The sequence below is a fragment of the Cuculus canorus genome, chromosome 7 (genome assembly GCF_017976375.1).
Source record: "Cuculus canorus isolate bCucCan1 chromosome 7, bCucCan1.pri, whole genome shotgun sequence".
Lineage (NCBI taxonomy): Eukaryota > Metazoa > Chordata > Aves > Cuculiformes > Cuculidae > Cuculus > Cuculus canorus.
In genome coordinates this window covers 22,121,654-22,142,962 of record NC_071407.1, presented here as the reverse complement: position 1 = coordinate 22,142,962, position 21,309 = coordinate 22,121,654, and the positions used below count along the sequence as shown (strand labels likewise).

At 41.0% G+C, this 21,309-nt stretch overlaps 1 protein-coding gene across 2 annotated transcripts in view; it reads right to left on the bottom strand.

The window, feature by feature from the left end:
* Positions 1-21,309, bottom strand: part of ADK (adenosine kinase) — a 239,114-nt gene that overhangs the window by 64,344 nt on the left and 153,461 nt on the right. For both annotated transcript variants that reach the window (XM_054071726.1, XM_054071725.1), the window contains exon 7: positions 2,547-2,717. In XM_054071726.1, coding sequence (XP_053927701.1) covers positions 2,547-2,717 — 171 coding nt within the window. The remainder of the gene's footprint in view (positions 1-2,546; positions 2,718-21,309) is intronic.

Sequence of the window (21,309 nt, the reverse complement as noted above, 5' to 3'; positions counted from 1 at the left end):
GGTCACCGAGCTAATGCTGAAGCTGTTACATGTGCTGAGTTGTTATCCCAGCACCCCATGTCCCCCTGCAGTTTGGGGTATGCTGGCATTTATATTCTGAACCAGCACATTTATTCTGAGAGGTTTAGAACTTGCCCATTTTAATCACCATCTGGCTGAAACTTGAAAAAAACAATCTCCATTCAGATGTAAATTCTTAAGTAGAAGATGTAATTTAAAATCACTTTGCCAATTGTTTTTAGTTTAGGAATGGCAGCAATTTGGAATTTTGCTGCTCTTGGATGTTTTTGTATTACTCAAAACATAAACAGCTTAGTGCTTAACAATAAAACTGTATTGGTCTATAATGCAGAGGGAAGATAAATGCAGGGAGGAATAAATATTGTGCCTAAGAGTATTGTGTGTACTAATACAGTAACAACCACACCACTTAGTGTGCCTTGCTTATAGGTTAACTTTCAATATTTCAACTAGCAAAACTGATGGAAAAAGCAGCAAAAAAGCAAAAGGCAATCACAGTAAAATGGGCACAGATCTGGTATTGGTGCGCCGAAGGGGTGCACTGCCCATCCGAGCATACAAAAACACAAACCAATCCTGAATGCACTTGCAAGTGAAAGGAATATAGGAGAAAAAAAATAAAGAAGGAAGCTACTAGAAGGGAGAACATGTCTGGATGAGCTGCTCCTGTATTTTGCAGCCACTCTTTACCACAAACCATAGGAGAGAACAGGAATGCTGACACTTACAAGAGAGCAGCTACTGAAAACCAAAAGTGCACCATGCCAAGAGCATGGTTTCAAGTCCCACAGAATGACACAAGAACAAATCACCGCAAAGAGCATTTCAACAACTCAAAAGCAGCAATCGTCAACTTACATAGCAGAAAACAGAGAATGAAAAGTGACCAGTGGATCAGTGTAAGTAACAATGCAGAAGAGGCTGGTACTCTAAGTATAGACATACATCCTACTGCCAAGTTTAAGGATGATCGCTGAAGTTTAAACAGTAACTTTTACCCTGAAAGACATACATAATGCTTCAGAAATACCCAGAAGGTGCAAGAAGTCTTTCAACTACACAATAGTTTCTATACAGCAGGTGAATGACACCATAGCAAATGGAAATAGCAGGGGAAATTAAGGTAGTTTGAATATAATTTCTATAGTTGGAATGTCACCAGTACAGTGGACTACTGCTTATAAAGGATGCAAACATACAAAAAGTAAGAAACTAAGTTTTATCTTCTGAAAAAACAGCACCTAATGTGATCTGAATTATCCTTACAGGTCAGCAGGGCAATATTGATATAAAGGAACAATAAAGTTTAATCCTAGAAGTTTCCATGAAGCTCTTCCACCCAGAAATCGACCAGACTTGGTATTACTTAATTTGTGACATCTAACAAGATTTTATTGTTGAGATTATACTGATATTAAATAAAAATATTTAGCAGCATCTCTGTGAGGACTGTGTTGTGAAAGACAGAATAAAGGTGACAGTTGGCAATAGCAGCAAAATATCTGGAAAATACTTCTGTATGGTTACATATAGTTAAAAAGGTTTTCCTTATCCTACTGCATCTGAAAACATTGCAATTTTCTTCATTTTAAAAATACTCTGTTTTTAAGAAGCCCTGTATCTGTAACAATGCTAGCCCCTAATATGCACAAGAGTGTAAAAACTGACTGGTGCTGGTGCAGCTCCCTGTGTCACAACCAGGAATAATCACTGACAGGATAAGGTGTTTCTATAATTTTCCTGTACTGCTGTAGTTACCTGGAGACACAACCCCACAGTTCCTTTAGGCGTGTCATGTTTTACAAGACTTTTAAAAACCTTCTGCTGAGCAATGCACTAGATATTTAAGAGTGCTTTCTGGAGCGGGGAAAAAAATCAAAACGTGATAGCAGCACAATGAGTGAAATCTTGGTCATTCATTTGGTATGTCACCATGGCCTTGCAGGCAGAATTCCATGCCATCTGATTGTTAGCTGTTGCATATCCAGGATAAGCCTTCCTTAGATGGGCTGCCAGTCCCTCTACCATAAAACCATGAGAACCTTCTAAAGCAACTAACCATTGCTTAGTTTTCTCCTCCCTCTTCACCCGAAAGAATCATCTTCACCAAAGAAATTGCTATGAATAACAGCAGCATGGGTACGGAAACAGGGTGCAGAACCCCATCAGCTCTGCAGTGGCTCTTCATGTGTTTCCTTCCAGCAGAAAGTTACCTTCTGCGTGAGTACATCATGCACATAGGCTGTTATTATGAAGCAGCCAATGTGCTGGATATTTCTGCCTTGACCTAGAGTGCCTTGTTCACGTGTCTCTACACTAAGATGAGCAAGTCGTAAACCTCTAACAGGTCAAGAGACATCTTTGGCATCTACTGAAACAGCACAGTCCTGTGGCTGTGGATTTAATTTCCAGTGACACTTCACATGGTTGGTCTCTCCTTATAAATAACAGAGAATAAGGCAGCAGGCTCCAAGACACAAAAGTGCAAACAATACAAACACTTCAATTCCTCCTGAAAGACTCACCGTCTCATTACCAAAAAGGACGTCGACGTAAGGCATGACTTTCATCATAGGCTCTTTGTAGAACTGGCTAATGAACGGTGCAGAGAGATTCAAGCTGAAGATCTTGTTGTTGGCGGAAGCCTGAGTAGCCACTTTTAATACTGCTTCTGGTGACACCGTCAGGAAGAACCCCTGCATCCAAACAGATCAATGTAGGTTACTCACTTCATACTAGGAACTGCATAAAGTGCAGAGAAAGGTCTCCCCCATCTTTGTCATACACGTGCACAGATAAAATCTGGAAAACACTGCCCTTCATTCAGTGACAAAGAGGTGACAAAGAATCTACCTACACCTAGACTCACAGCCCTCTCAAATTAAACACAACTCCCTATCTTGTGTTCCATGCAGCACACTTTCCCATGGCAGCCAAGATTAATGTTCATATTTTAAGAGATGATATAATTCTCAACACCCCTTTTAGTAATGGAGTCAATCAGACCGTGCTGCTTAATTCCCAAGCCCAGTATGATGGCTCTATACACAGCCAGAAGATTAATGAAACCTCTTTCCTGAAAAATTAGTACCTTGCTTGTAATAAACGTGTTAGGTATGCTGTCATTATAGTAGTTGTTACTGCAGGAAAACCTAAGGGTTTTCACATTTCTACACATGCATTTTAATCCCTCCCCTCTCAAAAGTAATACAAAGTCAAGTAAGTGTCAATTGTGAAACAAAATAAACAGAAGTCAACCAGAAAGGACTGCTTGGCAATGCCGGTTTCAATATGAAGAGCAGTTCCAGGCTGCCACTTTGAACTGAGCATTGCGGATGGTCACCTCAACGAGACATGTTCCGTGAGTTAGGAGAAGATCCCCTACAGTTTCATTAATCTACTAACTGCACAAAAGCTGAGTCTTTACATTAATTGAACAAACTTTGTATGTTGCATTTTTATAATCCTAAAAGCAATTTTCCTGACTGTTCTCAAAACTCAGTGAAAAACAGTGATTTTCAAATGAGAACAGCAAGGGTTGAATTTAAGGCCAGTCATAACGTCTAAGGCCCAGGAACAAACAGCTCTGAGGGGGCTGATAGACAAGACACCATCTTAGCCCTATCCGTACCAGCACCACATGATGCTCTGAAAGAGGTAAAAGTGAAACAGCCTTATTTGTGTGGTTTATATCCATATTACTATGCCTCCCTATCACAGAATACCTGTATTTCTCCCCTGCATACTTAGCTAATGATCACTGAGGTATTCCACTCACTGGAAAAATAACACAGTCATTGAGTCTACAGATCAAAGACTCCTTAGAAAGCCTTTCTTTTTCTTGCTCTCTACTCCATGCTCTCCAGTTGAACAAACACATGATTGATTTAAATCTCCGGGCACCATTCGTTGCATGACAATGCAAATCCAAAGGGCGCCAGGAATGCTTTGCATCTCGTGGAGCTCCTCAGTACCTTGAACAACCGGAGGCCTGCAAATATCCAGGCTGCTTTGCTATTTTTACATTGTGAAGAATTAAACCCAACAGTTTATATAACATCTCGTCTCCATAGCAATCTCTGCCATCTCTTAGTTTTTCATTTAATGAAGAGAGTAGGATTTTTTAAAGCCTGTTCCAAACACAAAATAAAACCCTTACAAGGCTAACGTGCTGCCAGCTGGGGATAAATCATGGAGCGCTATACAGTGGTCTACACAAAGAGTAACCTGGTCAAATAATTAGGCTTCTTACCAATTCTAGGCTGAAAACTTCATCTGAACTGAAATACATCTGATTGTGATTTGAAGTACAGAGCACTATCCCCAGGAGATCTGACTTGGGCCTGTGTCCAACTCCCTTTTCCTTGGAAAGACAGCATAAAAGTATTGACTGCAGACAGGAGTGTGAAGTAAAGGCCAAGAACTCTCCAAGGCTTCAGCTCTGTCTTCTGGGTTCCCTAAAACTCACTGCTGCCATTTAATTGCATTCTTCCAAGAGGTTTTTATATTTTGATTTAAATAACTATTTGATGTTAAAACATCTAGAAATTAAGTGTTGTGAGGATGAGAACTCCTGTTAAAACTTTGCCAAGTATAACATTTCTGTGCAAAAAAAAGTTGTAGCCATATTAAAAAAAAAAAATCCTAGCAGTGCAATTCACACCATGGAATTACCAAAGTAGGAAGAAAATGTATATCTGAACTGAACAGGTTTGGGTTCAATGAAACCTAAATGGACTCCTCTTCTTCAGTATTTCAATTGAGTTTGTCTCTGAACTTTAGTGGAATTCCAATGACAGCTCGGGCCCACAGAGTTACAGGAACCCGGCTTCCTAAGTCTCAATCACAATTTGAAGAGCCACTGACCACGCTACAGCAGCGTGCCGCAATTCCATGTGGGAATAAGCTCCACAAAGCCAAACAGGTTTTCTAATACCTCACTGGGATTCACAATGAAGTCTCTCCATGGCTTCCCCAGAACCCCAGCCCATAGAACGCCAGTCCACAGGCTCCAGCAGACACCACTGCCTTCGGTCCAGACCAATGTGTATAAAGGAATGCCTACACCAGCTACTCCCCTACCTACTCTAATGATTAACTGCTGGCCATTGCCAGCTCTGAGTGCAAAAGCAAGCATATCATCGGTATCACTGGTTTGAAAGACTTTGTATCTCACTAGTAAGAAGTTCTATTCCCACTAACAAGAAAGTTAAGAGTCCCTCAGAACATATTCTATACCTACCTACAGACCTCAGTTTGGGGAAGCCTTTTACCCTCAAACCCCAAAGGTACCTTAAACAACTCTGAGGAAAATACCTGTGATCAAAGGATGAGGCGCTTAGTTAATACACAGAAATCCAACAGCCTGGGAAACCTGCACTGAGTATGAAATGAAATTACCGTGTACACATCTATCTTTGTGACAGAATGCTGTCCATACAAGGACATCCCATAACTGGACAGTGCAAAGAAAGGGAGAGGCAGCAGTACTGTACTGAGACAGTCTATGAACCATTAAGGGCTCCCAGACACACCAGCAGCACCCGGCACTCTTTTGGTGTGCACTGACTGAGACCGACTACACCAGCTGGTACTGCCTCAGCACGTGCCACTGTTTGCTGCTGCTCCAAGCGTACCGAACCTCTTCTCTGTGCCAGGAGGAAGGAACCACTGCACCACAAGCCAGCAAGCAGGGCTGAACTAACACCCGTACCAGGAAAATATGGTGATAGCCGGAATTATTCATATGCGTGTCTGTATGGAGACATGCGCAAGACGCAATACTTTTCTTATGCACTGTAAGCAGTGCTTCTGTTTAAATACCGTCCTTTGGTGGAGGAAAACACTTACCATGTGGGAGAAAGAGAAACAGAAAGGGAATAAATAAGAAAACCACATTTGTGTAGTGCAGACACGAGGCTATAGGAGACGCAGTTTGTAACTTAAGAACCTTTACAATTCAATATTAAGACGCATGTGATAGCAGTAGACAAAATCAAGTGAGAATACCATATTAACCTCAGTTTCACAGTATCCGGGGATTCTTTGATGCGCCTTTTAAAGTGTGCCAGGGTGCTGTGAATACAGGATAGTCTTCCACATGCAAATCTTTTTTATAGACACTAGCATTACTGAAAGGATTTGGTGGACTTACACATATGTAGCTTGTCTTTGGCAGTCATCTCTGTCATTTGTATCACACGCAGACCCAACAAGGTTTCTGCTGACCTACCCTAAGCTCACACAACACCAGGTACAGTAGATGGGAGGCAGCAGGGGAAGGGTGTCAGAAGTGTCAGCAGCACAGAGTCAGAGAGCACTGAAGGACCCCCTGAAGTCAGAACAACTCCGGTTCTGGTGAAAGTAACTCTGTATAAGGTGTTCTGTCCAAGCGGAGAAGGCTTGCCATCACTTGTCCTCACAAAACGATGTGCTTGCACTGAACACCTCTGGACTGCATACATATAATGTTTGCACAATGAAGTTCAAGAACATTGGGGATTTTTTACAGCCGGTGAGTATTTCCTCAAAGCCCAAACTGCAATCTGTCCCAGTATACATTTAGATAAACCCAGACCGAGATGAAAACAAACAGCTTTGTGGTTTTGGATTCCCTATTGTTTAATAGCACAGAAGCAATGTTTGCACGAGAACATGCAGAGATAATAAAAATGAGGACCGTTTTCAACTCTAGTGCCCACTCCAACACGTTTGCTCTCTCGTCTCTTTAGCTTTTTCCCTTTCCTTGTCATTCCTGTTTGCAGAGCGGGTTACATGAAAAAATTCTCACACGAGTGACAGGATTTTGAACCATGGTGTTTGGAGTTGATTTTGAAATGCCATTTGGTAACAATGTAAAATCAATAAATCGCAAGTGTGAATCAAAATATTAACTTTCAGAAACACATCTACAACAGTGTGCTGCCACTTAAGACAAATTACATTCTGCCAACATGAACGGAACACTTCATTTAAGCCAAAACTATTTTATAGCAAGTATTTACGTAACAATGCAATTATGACTACATCACACTCTCATCCATCCAAAGGGTGGAATTTTTCAGGCACACAAAGTCTGACAGTTACATAGTGACAGCCCTGATAAATACCGTGATGCAGCAAAGCCCTACAGAAATCATCTGACTCCAAGTATGCTGGCAGCTCCAGTAAAAGACTGAGAGTGCTGAGGTGCCAAAAGAACTCCCTCTGTTCAACAACAAACACAATCAAGTCAGAGCTTGTGGACCTGGTGAAGTTCCCTATGATCTGCACATAAAGAGAATTTCTAGTCACATACATGGGCAGAGGAGACTTCTCCCACCTCTGCTCTGTCATCAGTCTAGCAGAAACATCAGGCCATGTGACACATGGCCATTCTTGGGATGGAGAAGGAACCACTACAGGCAGAACAACTCCCACAAGGCTTGCAGGTGCTCTTCCAGCTAAAGCAGACTCAAGACTTTCACCTTCCAGCCTCTGTACCACACAGGGCACAGACCGGGTCTCACCTGCAGTGAGACAAGCAACGAAATCACCTTCCTCCACAACAGGAACTGGAAGGAATCTTCTTGGGAAATCGGAGCAAAAGCTCTCCAGTTGTCTTAGTACTTACAAGACTTAAAAAGAGCAGGGAACAACCTCAAAACTATCTTTAACACTAAATTATCTGAGCACAACACTCATAACACGCAACACCCAAGCTAGCAGACTGACTGACCCTGTCCCTCTTCCTCTAAGCTTTGAGCATTTGCACTTGTGACCCGTTCCTCCTTGAAATTCTTTGTTAGATTATTTTCCTTATCAAGATAAGACAAAATGGCATCAAATAGTAGGACAGCAGAATACTTCTGATGTGGAAAAAAACTCCAGAAATAATCAACAAACCCCTACAACTCCAATAAACACTATGACCTTTATTAAAGAAGGTACTTGTGCTGTCAGTCCTTTTTCACTTACTCTAGGAAGGACGAAAGCTCTGCATAACTAACCACCTGGGAAGTGTTCAGTGTGTAAATTAGCAAAATACAGAAACGCTATCTAACCTCTGTACCCGTCTGTCATGCAATAGCTCATTTAGAACTTAGTACCTACAGAGTAACAATTGCAGTTTGGAACTATATTTTATCTTGCAGTGAGCGGCAAGTAGTTCCTTAATGAAACAAAGCCTGCTTTTTGTCCAGTGCCTACTGGAGACAGTTGGTTTAGATCAAAAAGCAAGGACAGCAGGAATGCAGCGATCTCTCTGAATAATTGTTTGGGCTTGTTCCTGTACGCATTGTTTATTTTTATGAAAGCATTGCTTTATAGCTGGAAAATGACTAAGCTGTAAACTATTGTTTTATCATTCCGAGTGGCCAGTGTTTCTGGTTTTGATAAAAGCCAACTTTCAAACAGTTCTCAGTAACATAGGAAAAACCCTAACTGTCAGTAAATGTGCTTATATTGCCTACGACGTTTCCCTCTGTGGTGCTGCCAGCGTGTCAAGGGGAGAGGATTGTGTTCAAACTTAAACAGTCTCTTTGTTGCTGAGGCAAACTCCAATCGCTGCCATATTTGTATCTGTCAGATTACAACGGTAGCAGAAAACCTCCAGTATGTGACAGTATATGTCAAAGAAAACAATTATTCTGTGCATATATTAGAAACGTCTTTGTAGTTTTAAACAATTCAGAAATCTTTTTCAATTCCAATAAATCAAGCACTCCCCAGCAAGGTCTCCTAAGCCAAATTTAGGACAAAATCATTGTGTGCCTTCACTTATGAGATGTGTACCCCCTGGGTGCGAGAATGAGAACTCTAACAGTGACGGGGAGGTGCCTATACGTGTGTGAGAGAGCAGTCCTACCCCTAGCTTTGGTGGCGGCAAGTGTCAATAAATAAACTCCCCTGTTGCCCCGGAAGCTGCAAAGCCAGTTCAGCTCATTTTAGCGAGATGAATTAAGACGTTAAGATGATAGTTTGACAGAGCTCCTTGGTCTGTCCCTCTGTGAGGAAGCAAACAATCCCTATATGCTCTCTAAATCTCTATATTCTCTCTGAAGTTTTACATGAGTTCATCAAGCTCAAGGAGTGAGGTGTCTGTTTTCATTTACACTGAATCTATAACAAAGTTTTTTAAACACCATCAGGGAGAAGGGAGCCTAGAGGTTTCATTACTCTGATTGAGTAATTCAACCTTTCTTGCCTCTGTTTACCCACTTGCAAAATAGTTATAATGATAAATCCACCTCCATTGGCAGAACCAGTGGGGGGTTTAATTACTTAACATTACTGAAATGACTGAAATTCGGTGTTGAAAGGTATTATAAAGTACAGGGTATTACCATTAATAAAACATAAGCTGCAAACCAAACAAGCTACGATAAAGAGCAAGCCACTTTTCTTCTATTCTCCTATCCCCAAGCCACTTTGTTGCACTTTTTCTTCACTGAAAACCAATTTAAGCCTTTCTGAGAAGACAACACATCTTGAAATATTTAAATTGTTGATTAAAGAAAGAAACTCTTTCTTTTGCCTTTCATCCTTCTAAAATAACTTTATCAGAATTAGCTTTACCTAACCGATCTAATTAGTGAGGATAATGTTGTGTTTAGACCAAAAAGTAGCTCAGACAAACCAAATACTGTTTAATGAAACAATCACCAGAACTCTAAAAATTGGAAATTATATTATTTATGATGTTTGGAACAATGAGATAATGGATTTTCAACCTTAATTTCCACTATTTTAAGCCCAACCCCAGGCCCTCTGCCCTGGCCAATAAGCACTGCAGCAAGTCCAGAATGAGGTATGGTTAATGTAGGCCCTTAATGGTTGCACAGCGTTGGCCTTTTTGTGTAGGGCTAGTTACAGTAATATAATTTGGCATCTCATTAATTATGTAAACATCAACCATATGTTAAATCCATTGAAATTTGATGTGTACACAACATTTACAGTGTACCAGTAAATCATGAGAATCAGTGTAACCAGAAATAGATGATTCCTAATTCTCCTGACAGTTAATCCCCAGGTTGAGAGCTCTATAAGCAAACAGTTAAAATAAGCCCATTCCTTGTTTATTCAAACAGCCTTGAACAAGAAAAGAACAAATACGAGCACCTTTTTCAATTAAATGTGCTTATATCAGCCCAATGGTTTGGTTTATAAACACAAGCAAACCACTCAAGGACTGACACCATGACTGACCAGAGGTGTGTTTGTGGATAATCACCATGGACTGGGTGTCAGAAGAGCTTGTGAAAAGGCAGATTATTTGATCTAGTCGCACAAAGTCTTGTGGAGAACTGTCAAAAAGCTTGCATGTCAGCATTGCTCACCTAAGAATTTTTGTTTTAATATTCCATGGCCTGAAAACCATACAAATTCTGCTGCTATGTCCATGCAAGAGACTTTTTAGTTATGTGACTACACACACAAATAGTGTGACTTTGGGTGTGGAGGGCAAAACTCATTTGGGCTTGCGTTGCTGAATTTATGGATTTTATTTCCCTTGCTCACAAAAAAGGTAAAAATCCCTCCCCCTCCTCTTGCTCTACAGCAGCAGATACTGCTCTACCTGTGCCATCCGTGTCCGCATTCCCAGGTGATGGAGAGGAGTGTGACATATAAATAAATACAGAAATGAGTCCAATGCCATGAAACTTAAGTCTACTCCAGCATAACTCCTATACCTCACAGACTTCCCTGTCACCGATGTGGCAATGCTGTATGAGGCTTCACTTAAAGTCAGGTTAGAACACAGATAGCAAGTATACTAAAACACAGGTATGGTTTCCCTAAGCACACTCATACAGAAATACTTCAGCAGAAACCTTTCTTCCCTCCCCTCATCCACCTTTGAGATTTTCTGAATTATAAGAACATAGCAGCACAGGGATTAAATATTAATCAAAGTCATTACCATCATTGTTAGAACACATTTCAAGAGCCCCAAAGAAAGAGCACATTATTTCACTAATAAAGATCCTATCATCAGAAAGACTACAGTGCTACCAAGGCATCATAGGTATGAGAAGAGAAATCATCAGGAGGCAACAGAAAAGGTTTGTGCAGCTTATTGCATTGTTCTCACACTAACTCATCCCGTAACGGCGTCTGTTTAGGGAGAGCAGGCTCACTGTGGGCAAAGCAGAGCTCTGGATAGCACCTCAGAAGCATCAAGTGTATTTACAAACGGTAATTTTGCTGAGCATAAAAACCACAAAAAAACCCAAGGATCCAAACTCCATGAATTCTATGCAGTGAAAATCCAGAGCAGCTCTAAACTGGAGATGGGAATTCAACAGGGCTACATAATGTGCAGCCAGAAACATACACCGTTTGCAGGGTGACTTATTCTTTACGTTAAAGTAATGACAAGTTTTATGGAATAATAGGACTTCTGCTGTTTGCAAACCAAGGTGTGAATGGTTAATAAAGTAAATACCCTCTCCCACTCCCCATGGCATTCGCCAGCTGATTTTACACAGCCTGCGTATCCTTATGATGTATTTAATTTAATGTATATGTTCCACGATTGCATAAACTTAAGTGCATAGTAGAATGAAATGCTCAGCAGAAATAAAAAAGCAATTGGCACAATCATAAAGGATGTATTTCTCTCAATTTCTGGCTTACCAAGTTTAAAAGTAAGAGCATTAACATTTCCTTTTAAACATCACTCTTACAAGCCAGCCCAGAACCACAACTCCAAAAAACCTCCTTTCACAGCAAATATTACATCTACTATGAACGTGCAATTAGGTCCAAATCACTCGGATTAATTAGCACATCAGGGTTTACAATAAAACATTTAATGCTCACACGTCCACACATTAAAATTAATTATTTAAAAGAACATTAATGTTATTGCCTGCCCTTTTCAACTCTTGTTGCATAAAGTCTGTGGCATGACACTGTTTCTGAACACAGAAACGAGGGTCAAGACCTCGGCTAATCTAAGAGGTACTAAGAATGCTGTTGAGACATGGACAGTTGGTAACTCCAAACACAGATACTGTCACTTACACTGATTTGGATGATGGTAAATGTCTGTAGGGCACTTTGAGTACAAGGGGATATGCGAGTGCTTCACATTAACTGTTGTAGTCTGAACAAACACTTTAGCACTTTCTTGCTACCCAAACATGGGGAGAATACTCATAACTAAAACTATTGGCTTTTTAGAGCCAATAACACATTAAGTTCCTGCTTTTAATGAACTCCTGCACTCACCCCTCAGAAACCCACTTTCAGTAGCAAAAGCATGGCTCCAACAAGAGAGAGCAGCGTTAGGTTTGTACTCCCACATCTCTGAACCCGAGAAGAGACTTCTCTGCTCAGACACCGTTTTCTGTAATGCCTTATTATCACGAGAGCAGCAGGTTTCAGTCAGGGCTTCAGCTTGCTCTGCTATTCAAGAGGCTTGGATACTCTTATATAAGTTTCAATTTTCTACTGAGTATTTTCCATACCGCTCTACTTGAAAAGGACCCCATTCTTGTCAGGTTATTTGCCCACCTTCACAGCAAGCTGGACTGCAGATACAGGAAATGTGACTGAGCAAGCACTTGTTCCCAGTCAATTACAATGTGCAGTATTTATAAACCCAGTTCTAGGCCAATAAAAGACCAAGTTAGGTGGTTAGCCAATAGCAGAGGACTCACCCTTCTTGATGCAGAACACCTCTGAGTTCTCAAGTAAAATGATTTTAAGAACATAGAATCATAGAGGTTAGAAAAGACCTCTAAGCTCATCCAGCCCACCCCCGCCATACCAATTGAACCCTGTCCCCAAGTGCCACAGCTACGGTTTTTGGACCCCTCCAGGGATGGAGACTCCACCACTGCCCTGAGCAGCCTCTGCCAGTGCTTCACCACTCTTTCAGTAAAGGAATTTTCCCCCATATCCAATCTAAACGTCCCCTGGCACAAACTGGTTCCAATTGGAACATTTGCCTATCATAGCTATTCCATTAACAATACCAGTGCCTGGCAACGCAGAATTCCAGGAATACTAACTGAGGCTGCTCACGTATCTATATCGGGATGCGATTTTTGAAGGTAGGATTACAGGCTACTGTTTGTAGGACTAGTGTGTTTTATACCTGTTTATCATAACAATGGAAACACATGGGCAGTATTTTCTTCTTAATATGTGACAGGCAAATGTCAGGGAGAATTTATAGCTCCAAAACAATTTGCAGAGTAACAACAACAAAGCAGAATACAAACAATAATTAAGAAAATCACTCGTAACTTGTGATTAGTGAATCCTTTGGACCCACTTAAGCCTTCAAAACTGTTACCTTGGGGAAAGAAAGCTACATTCAAAGAAATCTGTCCAATTCTGGTTTTGGAAGACCAGCCAAATTACACAATTGAATTTTATATTATTATACAATTGAAATTATACAATTCAAACAAACTCGTTTTGAAACTCACATGAGTTTTTATAATTTTTGAAGAAATTTCACGCAGAATAAGATTTTTCACAATAGGTATCGAACATTCTTGGAAGTATTCAAAATGACTCAGCATAAATCACATGTGTACGTTTTGTATTTGCTCTAACAAACCTCTGGTGGTTCATTCCAACTTGAATTGCTCTAGAAGTCTATGATACACCCACAATCTGTGTGCATTTGAGAAATAGGGGCAAAGTGCACAGCCTCCAATGTTCTGCCAGCCACTAAGGGAGTATTTCAGAGCAGAGCATCACAGACACTGCACATACCTCTAATAAATCATGTAAAAAAAGAGCTTACCCTTAAATTAACACCACAAAACTTCTACACCTCGCAAATGAACTGTGTCAACACATTAGGAGCAGAATAACACCTTAGATGTTAAGGTCCTCCTGTGGCCCTGCAAATTCACACAGAGCTTCCCTGCATCCAAAATTATGAAGTCATTGAGAACTTAATAATGCCTCCAACCCTACATACAGACAGTCCTTTCGAAAGGAAAGATCCCCGCTACGAGAACATTAATTATGAAAAAATGTTCCCTGCTTTTATTGCCCTTTACTCGAATCTGATTTGTGTCTTTGAAAATAGAGAGAACAAGAAAAATAGATACTGAAGCTATCATAATGTATTTAACAGTGTTAACTTGTGTGCTAATTTATACACTATAGCCATGATTTTCCAGATTAGAGTATTAGTGAATAACTTTGACATATTGGGCACACAGAAAAAAAGACAAATGAAAAAGCACTCCTTTTTAAATCAGCACTTCAGCTCATGTTTAGTGCTTCTTCTATAAGTAAAGGAAGTTGGGGTCTTTCAAAATCACCTCCTCAGGGCTGAAAGTTTAAATCTGTTCCTTAGGCTAAAGGAAAGTAATTTCTACTTTTCAAACAGCCAAACCAGAGCATTTTGGAACTGTATAATAAATAACCTTATTCTAAGGAAGGAAAATTATCGGTCCACATTGAAGTAAAATGCAGTGTGCATTCCTTAAAGCTAATACAGGATGTCTCTGTCTTTTTTGATAGATGTTAAGGTATCTGTATTGACGACATACCTTCACTTACAGGAAAGCCCCATGAGTCAGTATTTATTGGAGCTTGCTTTCTCTTCGACACAGCTAGCTATAGAAATGAAGGGTTTTCTCTGTACTTTTGTCCCTGCAATGGCTCCTCACCAACATCTCTGGTCCAGCCCAGTCAGGAGTCTGTAAGAAGCCAGGCACCAGCAGAGTGGTGTCAAACAGACCTACAAATAATGGGAAATGAATGACAACGGTTCTGCCATCCAGAGTTGAGAAGCCATGGGTAAATAGTTTACATTTCTTCCACTTTCTGACACTCAGAGCTCTAATTTCCCTCAGGAAGGGCAGCGGAGACACACGTTGGCTAAGTCCACAAAACCTTCCCTGGAGAGCCGTATCTGCATGATGCTACATAGAACATCATCTGCAGAACAAAATGAAGCTGAAGAAGCTACCTTTGGAAACAGATGTGTACACATTGCTATGAATCACAGGACAACACGTTCTACTCTCCAATAGTCACATTTATCCACAGTGATAATTGTGGTTAATCAAAGGGTTAAGCAGTAGGTAATGACATGAACAACAAATAGACTTGATGAGATCCCCCCCCCCCACTGCAATCTCTACCAAAGCATCAAATGTAATTATAAATTTTCACCAAAGATGTCAGATTTTTATGCGAATCTTTGCACAATCTGACACTGCCATTCTTCACCACTCATGGATGGGCACAGTTATCACTTTGTTTGTATGTCAGCACAGACAACATAATCAATAGTTTTCATATCTTTCTGTTCGTACTTTTTGTTAAAATGAATTTTGTGAGTGCTGCTTACTTTTCCTCCACACTGAAACTTGTTACTGCGTGAATAGAGAGTACTTAATCTCAACAATAAACATTATAATGTAGGATAAAGCAGTCAGGGAAAAAAAAGGCTCAACATTTCTTTCCAGTCCTCATTTTAACGTGCTCTGTCCTTATCAAATTAATATCTAACAACAGTGACACAAAAGCAACACAATGGATGCCTTTGTTCACTTCAGATGTACTAATTTGAAGCACGAACTGTCATTCAGTCCTTTTCCTTTCAAGCTTTATGTTTCTGTGGTAGGGAAATCTCATTCCATGAAACTCAATGCAAGAAGTGTACAACTGGAAATAACTGGTTTATAAAATATTACCTGTCCTCATCATAATCTGAACACGATCCCCAAACAAATGGATGGCTCGTTTATTGTTCCTGTTCCCAAACAGCCAGCCGGAAGACTGAAGAGGTGTTCACTCTGACCTGACACTCTGATGGAAGCACCACACGGGCACGTTCAGCTCCTCTGGCGCCAATCCTGCCCCAGCTCCGAGCACTGCCAACACCACTGCTCCCTACTGGAAATGGACACTGACAGATTGCCATCAATGCTTGTTCAAAAACTGTTTATGGCAGTCTAGTGTCTCCTGTGAAGGTAAGCTGGATCCCTGATGTGCCTCTTCAGACACCTACTCTCCACGGACACTAGGAAGTGCCAAAACTTAAAAAGAAGACATTTCTTTAAATCAGTCAGCAGGACACAGAACTTGAACGTGAAGAAGAGAACAAATTCCTTGCTGGCACAGGCTTTCCATTAGTTTGTACAAATGACAGCATTGTGCCAGCAGTGAAATAGGTCCTGGTTTGTATAGTTTGCTGAACTTGAGTGCAGAAACTGACTTTCCTGACACAGTGTGATGGGAAGTTTCCCTTCTGGGCACTCAAAGCAGACAAACCTGCTCCAATATAACAACTCTGAACACTATGATTTAGCTCTAACTTGACCTAATGTGTACTTCAGGTACTTAATATCCAACAAACAGAGTCAAGAATTTCAACTGCCACTACCCAACCGGTATCTCCTAATGTGAACCACAGGTCTGCTTCATCCACAACTTCCTAGCCTAAAACTGATGTACATTGTACTGGTTTTAGCTGGGACAGAGTTAATTCTCTTCACAGGGCTATGTTTGGGTTTGTGCTGGAAACAGTCATGATGACACAGGGACATTTCAGACACTGCTAAGCAGTGCCCACACAGAGCCAAGGCCGTTTCTGCTCCTCATCCACCCCACCAGCACGTCAGCTGAGGGCACAAGGAGCTGGGAGGGTACATGGCCTGGACAGTTTACCCCAGCTGTACACAGGGTTACCCCACACCACATGACGTCGTGCTCAGCACACAGAGCTGGGGAAGAAGGAATAGGGGGACATTTGGAGTGATGGCATTTGCCTTCTCAAGCCACCATTACATGTGATGGAGCCCTGCTTCCCTGGAGATGGCTGAACACCTGGCTGCTGATGGAAAGCAAGTTAATTAATTCCTTGATTTGCTTTGCTTGCATGTGAGGCTTTTCCTTTACCTATTAAACTGCCCTTATCTCAACCCATGCGTTCTCTCATTTTTACTCTTCTGATTCTCTCTCCCATCCCATCACGAGAGAGTGAGTGAGGGGGCTGCACAGTGCTTAGCTGCTGGCTGGGGTTAAACCACAAGAATAATTACAGGAGAATATCTTTATGTGACCTAACTGCTAGGTTTAGCCAGAGGTAATTACTGTTACCTACTAAACTTTGGCCATAGCCCTGTCTGGAAGCAGTGGAAGTACATGACTCTTCCTTAAACAAGAGCCTCAGACCTGTGAAGTCATACATGAACTTCGTGAATCCAACAGTACTGAGGTCTTGTAACTAATGCACATCCGCAGCCTCTGGGTAATACCACAGGATGGCTCAGGTTGCTGAAAAAGCAGATTCCAGAGAACAGGATGCAGCACAGCAGTGCTTTGGCATAAGTGTAAAAAACAGTCTGAGGTGTCTGGTGACCCTAACTGCTCCTCAGAAACTGCATTCGTATGAGCAGGAGGCACCAAAGCCTTCCTGGTGTCTGGTCTCTGCAATGATGATTCCTTATGTCTCACGTACCCTGCCATGCTCCTGTCCACTCTCATGTCAGCACAAAAGAACTTCAGGATACTCACTGTGAATAATAGTCCTTGGAAAATATTCAACAGCTTCAAGACTGAGAGATCCATTTCAGAATTTAGATATTTAATAGCACTGATGACTAGCAATTTTCCACAATTACCATCACAATCATTTTGTGTTCCAAGAAGAGGATACAAGTGACAAGGAGCTGTTTGAAAAATTAAACTTCTATAAAACATCTTCCGAATGTCTGGCATTTCGGTACAGCAAGACTTTGTCTGCTGTTCCGGCTGCCTGTTACAAAGCTGTATCCGTCTTTGGATATTCTTCTAGTGGCACAAGAGCCTGTCCTTAGGAGAACCGTACCTTGGTTTTACTGCAGTGAATTATGTATCTATTCAGAGACCACACTTTCCCAAACGAACATCCAAGCCTGTTAAAAGAGTTTGCCAACACACTGTGAAGATCTGGGAAATGGCACACCCTCATAAATGCCAGATGTCATTCTGCCCAGAAGAAAAGTCAGATGGATTTCTCCAATAAATTCCTACTTCTTTTGTCTGCCTCTTGGTTGATATATGACACCACTGCAGATGTTACCAATTTTATGGAAATTTGTCCCATTAGCCCCATTCTGAAAGGAGAATTTTCAAATTCACCCTGCATTTGTGCATGGTTTGTGATAAGTTGTTCCTCAGCTGAAACCCAAGCCCTAAGTTGCATTTCATTTAGTTCAGCAGTGTCCATATCTGGCCAGACAATGTGCTGCGTGTGTGACTATAAAAGACCATTTTATTTCACCCAAAATGTCTGCATGTTTGGCCTTACATTTCAGTTAGCATTGAAGCTGGAATTATTACGTCCACTTTGGTTGGAATTACAATTTTCATCTTAACTAGCAGTGGAGTTCAAACACCAAAACGTCCCCAGGAATAGTCAAGACACCAAAGCAAGACACCCAGATCTCATCACCAACAGCTCTTCAAACCCTAGCAGAAGCTTTGCTAAAGAACTGAGCTGCAAGAGTAACATTCTTTGGCATTTATAGCTTATGTCAAAAGCAAAGCTTTTCCTAAATGAGTAGCTAATAATGTCCTTCACACGATTGAGATATTGGTACTTACAGATGCCCCTTCATCCCTCCATTCCAAAGACATACTTGGTGTTCAAGAGTATATAGGACACAGCTGAAAGCCAACACAGTTGGCTGTGGTCTCTGCTGAATTTGATATTAATAAAATATTTAATTAGTCTGAACACCCCACACTCTAAAACTCATCACACAGCAGAAAAGTATCCAATAGAGAGTTAAAAAAACGTAGCAATTCAAAGCAGTTTTTGAAAAGCCCTTTAAAGTGGATACTTGCTATGAATTTAGGTGTGATGATGTACAAGTATCTACACACATGGAGAGAACCACTGCAAGTGCTGCACAGTTAGGATTTTCCCAAGGAGACACACTGAGGAGGTTGGGTCAAACATGTTTTTAATTGGGAAGTGTTAAGACTTGACGTGGAGCTGATACTGAATGAACTTGCACTGAATGACTTAGACATTTAAAGCCTGGAGAAGTAACTGCATATAAATAAAAGCATAAACAAAATACAAGTATTACAAACATGCTGTCTATTCTGCATTGTTCCACATGCAGAAACGAAGCTCCTAACTCAACTTGTCTTTATCACTATCACTATCACTATCCTGTAGACAAGAGGGTGTTTTGTTTCCAAAAATGACATTTCTGGCATCATGCCACCCAGGCACTCCCAGCCATCCACTGCATTCCTGATGTTTGCAGAGACCAAGGATCTAGAGTGTCCTCTGGGGTAAGCTTTTGTATTCCACTTTGTATTCTCCACAGCTGAGGATACTACAGTTTATTCTGCTCACATTGAAGGGAATACAGAGCTTAAAAGCCAGTGATGCTCACCGGGATATGTTTCTCTGCTTGGCGATACAGAAAGGAAAAACACTGTGTGAGAAACAGGGAGAGAAATTCTAACCCAAGTGTGAAAGCAAATTGGAGTAACTGTTTCTGTCCCTGCGGTGTCACAGCTGGCCCCCTGATAGATGAGTCTGAGTCTGCATATGAACTGAATATACACTGAACACTATTAATAGGGAGAATTTATTACTTCAAGATGATAACATACCCTGGATCTAAATCAGCTGCTGCTTGAGGGGGATAACTCAGTATTGTTAGGAGTGTCTCTCTCACATGAGAAACACCCAGTCAAGGTTTTACACACTCAGTTCTCACAGAGAGCTCTCCCAACACAGACCGGGGCTTTCCACAGAAACAGAATCCTCCAAACAGGGCCTTTACAGTCAGCAAAATCAGCAAATTTAATCTATCCACTTTCTTTTGACCTTTAAACCTGACCTGAAAAAAAGCGTTCAGGAACATAAATTTTATCTCCAAAGGCCTGCTGCAGATCTCATTTTCTGCTGTTTTTCCATTAGGCATTTATGGGACTTGCTGGTGTTACAGGGGACCAGTAAAACGTCCAAGTAATCCTGCAGTTCCTGTGGATGAATTCAGCTTTTCCCTAAGAGATGATAACATTTTTCTCCCTGCCAAGGCTTTTTCAGATACTGGAGTACAGGACTAATACCGTAGGTGTGATGTTATTTTTTTCACTCTGTAACATTAACCAGATCTAGCAGTTCGAGTGTTGAAACAAAAGAATTCCTCCCAGAGCCAGTAAGGTGGCCGGGTGCACATCTGCACTAATTGAAATCACAGCGTGGGTTTTCAGGACAGGAACCGTATCCAAAGCACACAGACGAGCTGAAGAGCTTGGTTGTGTGTTTGTGCATTCTCTTATGTGCAGAGGAAACCAGCTGCTTCCATTTACAAATAGTGTTGATACATGTGCCTCGCTGTACCAATGACATCACGCGCGGTCTAGCAAACTAACGATTCACCAACTGCTTAAACACAGAAAGGAAAGGATGGGCACAGAAGGCAAGACAAGGGAAAATAGCTTGCAACAAAGATACCTGATTTTCAATTAGAGCATCCTATAATTTATGCTCTAATCCTATAATTTTCTCATCCATGAGGTAGATGAGAAAAACATGATAAAAATAAAACAGTTATTACATCATCCTGCCCTTTCTTCCACTGATAATGGCTCTTGGGTCTTTCCAAGTTCCCCTCTCCTATCTTTTTGGCTATTGCATTGTTTTCCCATAATATGGCCACCAACCTTGAACTCAAATTCATTTTCCACTTCTTTTATGCCATAGTAAATCTTTGACGCAAGACATAACTAAACTCTCTACAAACTTCTTCCCAGCTCTGAAAACCTCAGTACCTGTTTTTTCTTCATTAACCACCTTATAGGAGTACTAATCACGTTCTTCTTTCTGAAGCATTCTTTTTCTCTTGACTTTCATAATGTTTCCCATTTTTTATGCTCTTATTTCTTTAACAACTCCTTCAGCACATCTTTTGGAAGATCCTCCTCAGGGTTACTGAACATGGTTCTACAGGTTGGTTTAAGTCTTCTTTAAGCACCTTTACCTGTAGCCTATTTCCAGGTAATATTATGATCAAACACATATTTAGGCCGATGGGGAAGGACCTTTCTCTCCCCTCCTCTCTCTCTGTTCAAGCCCTGACTTATGCTGTCCAAGCTGAGACACACATTTTCAAAGAACGTTCTCAATTCAGATCTTTTTTAGGACTTCAATTCAACTCTTCTAATAGCTTCTGTAACACATTTCCTTTACTCTTAGTCACACAGCTTAAACTGAGCAGAAATCACCTTATTCCAACTGACCCTGAAAAAGAAATCATTTCCACTCCATATCTAACCAGATCACTTTCCATTCCTCTCATACTTGACTGC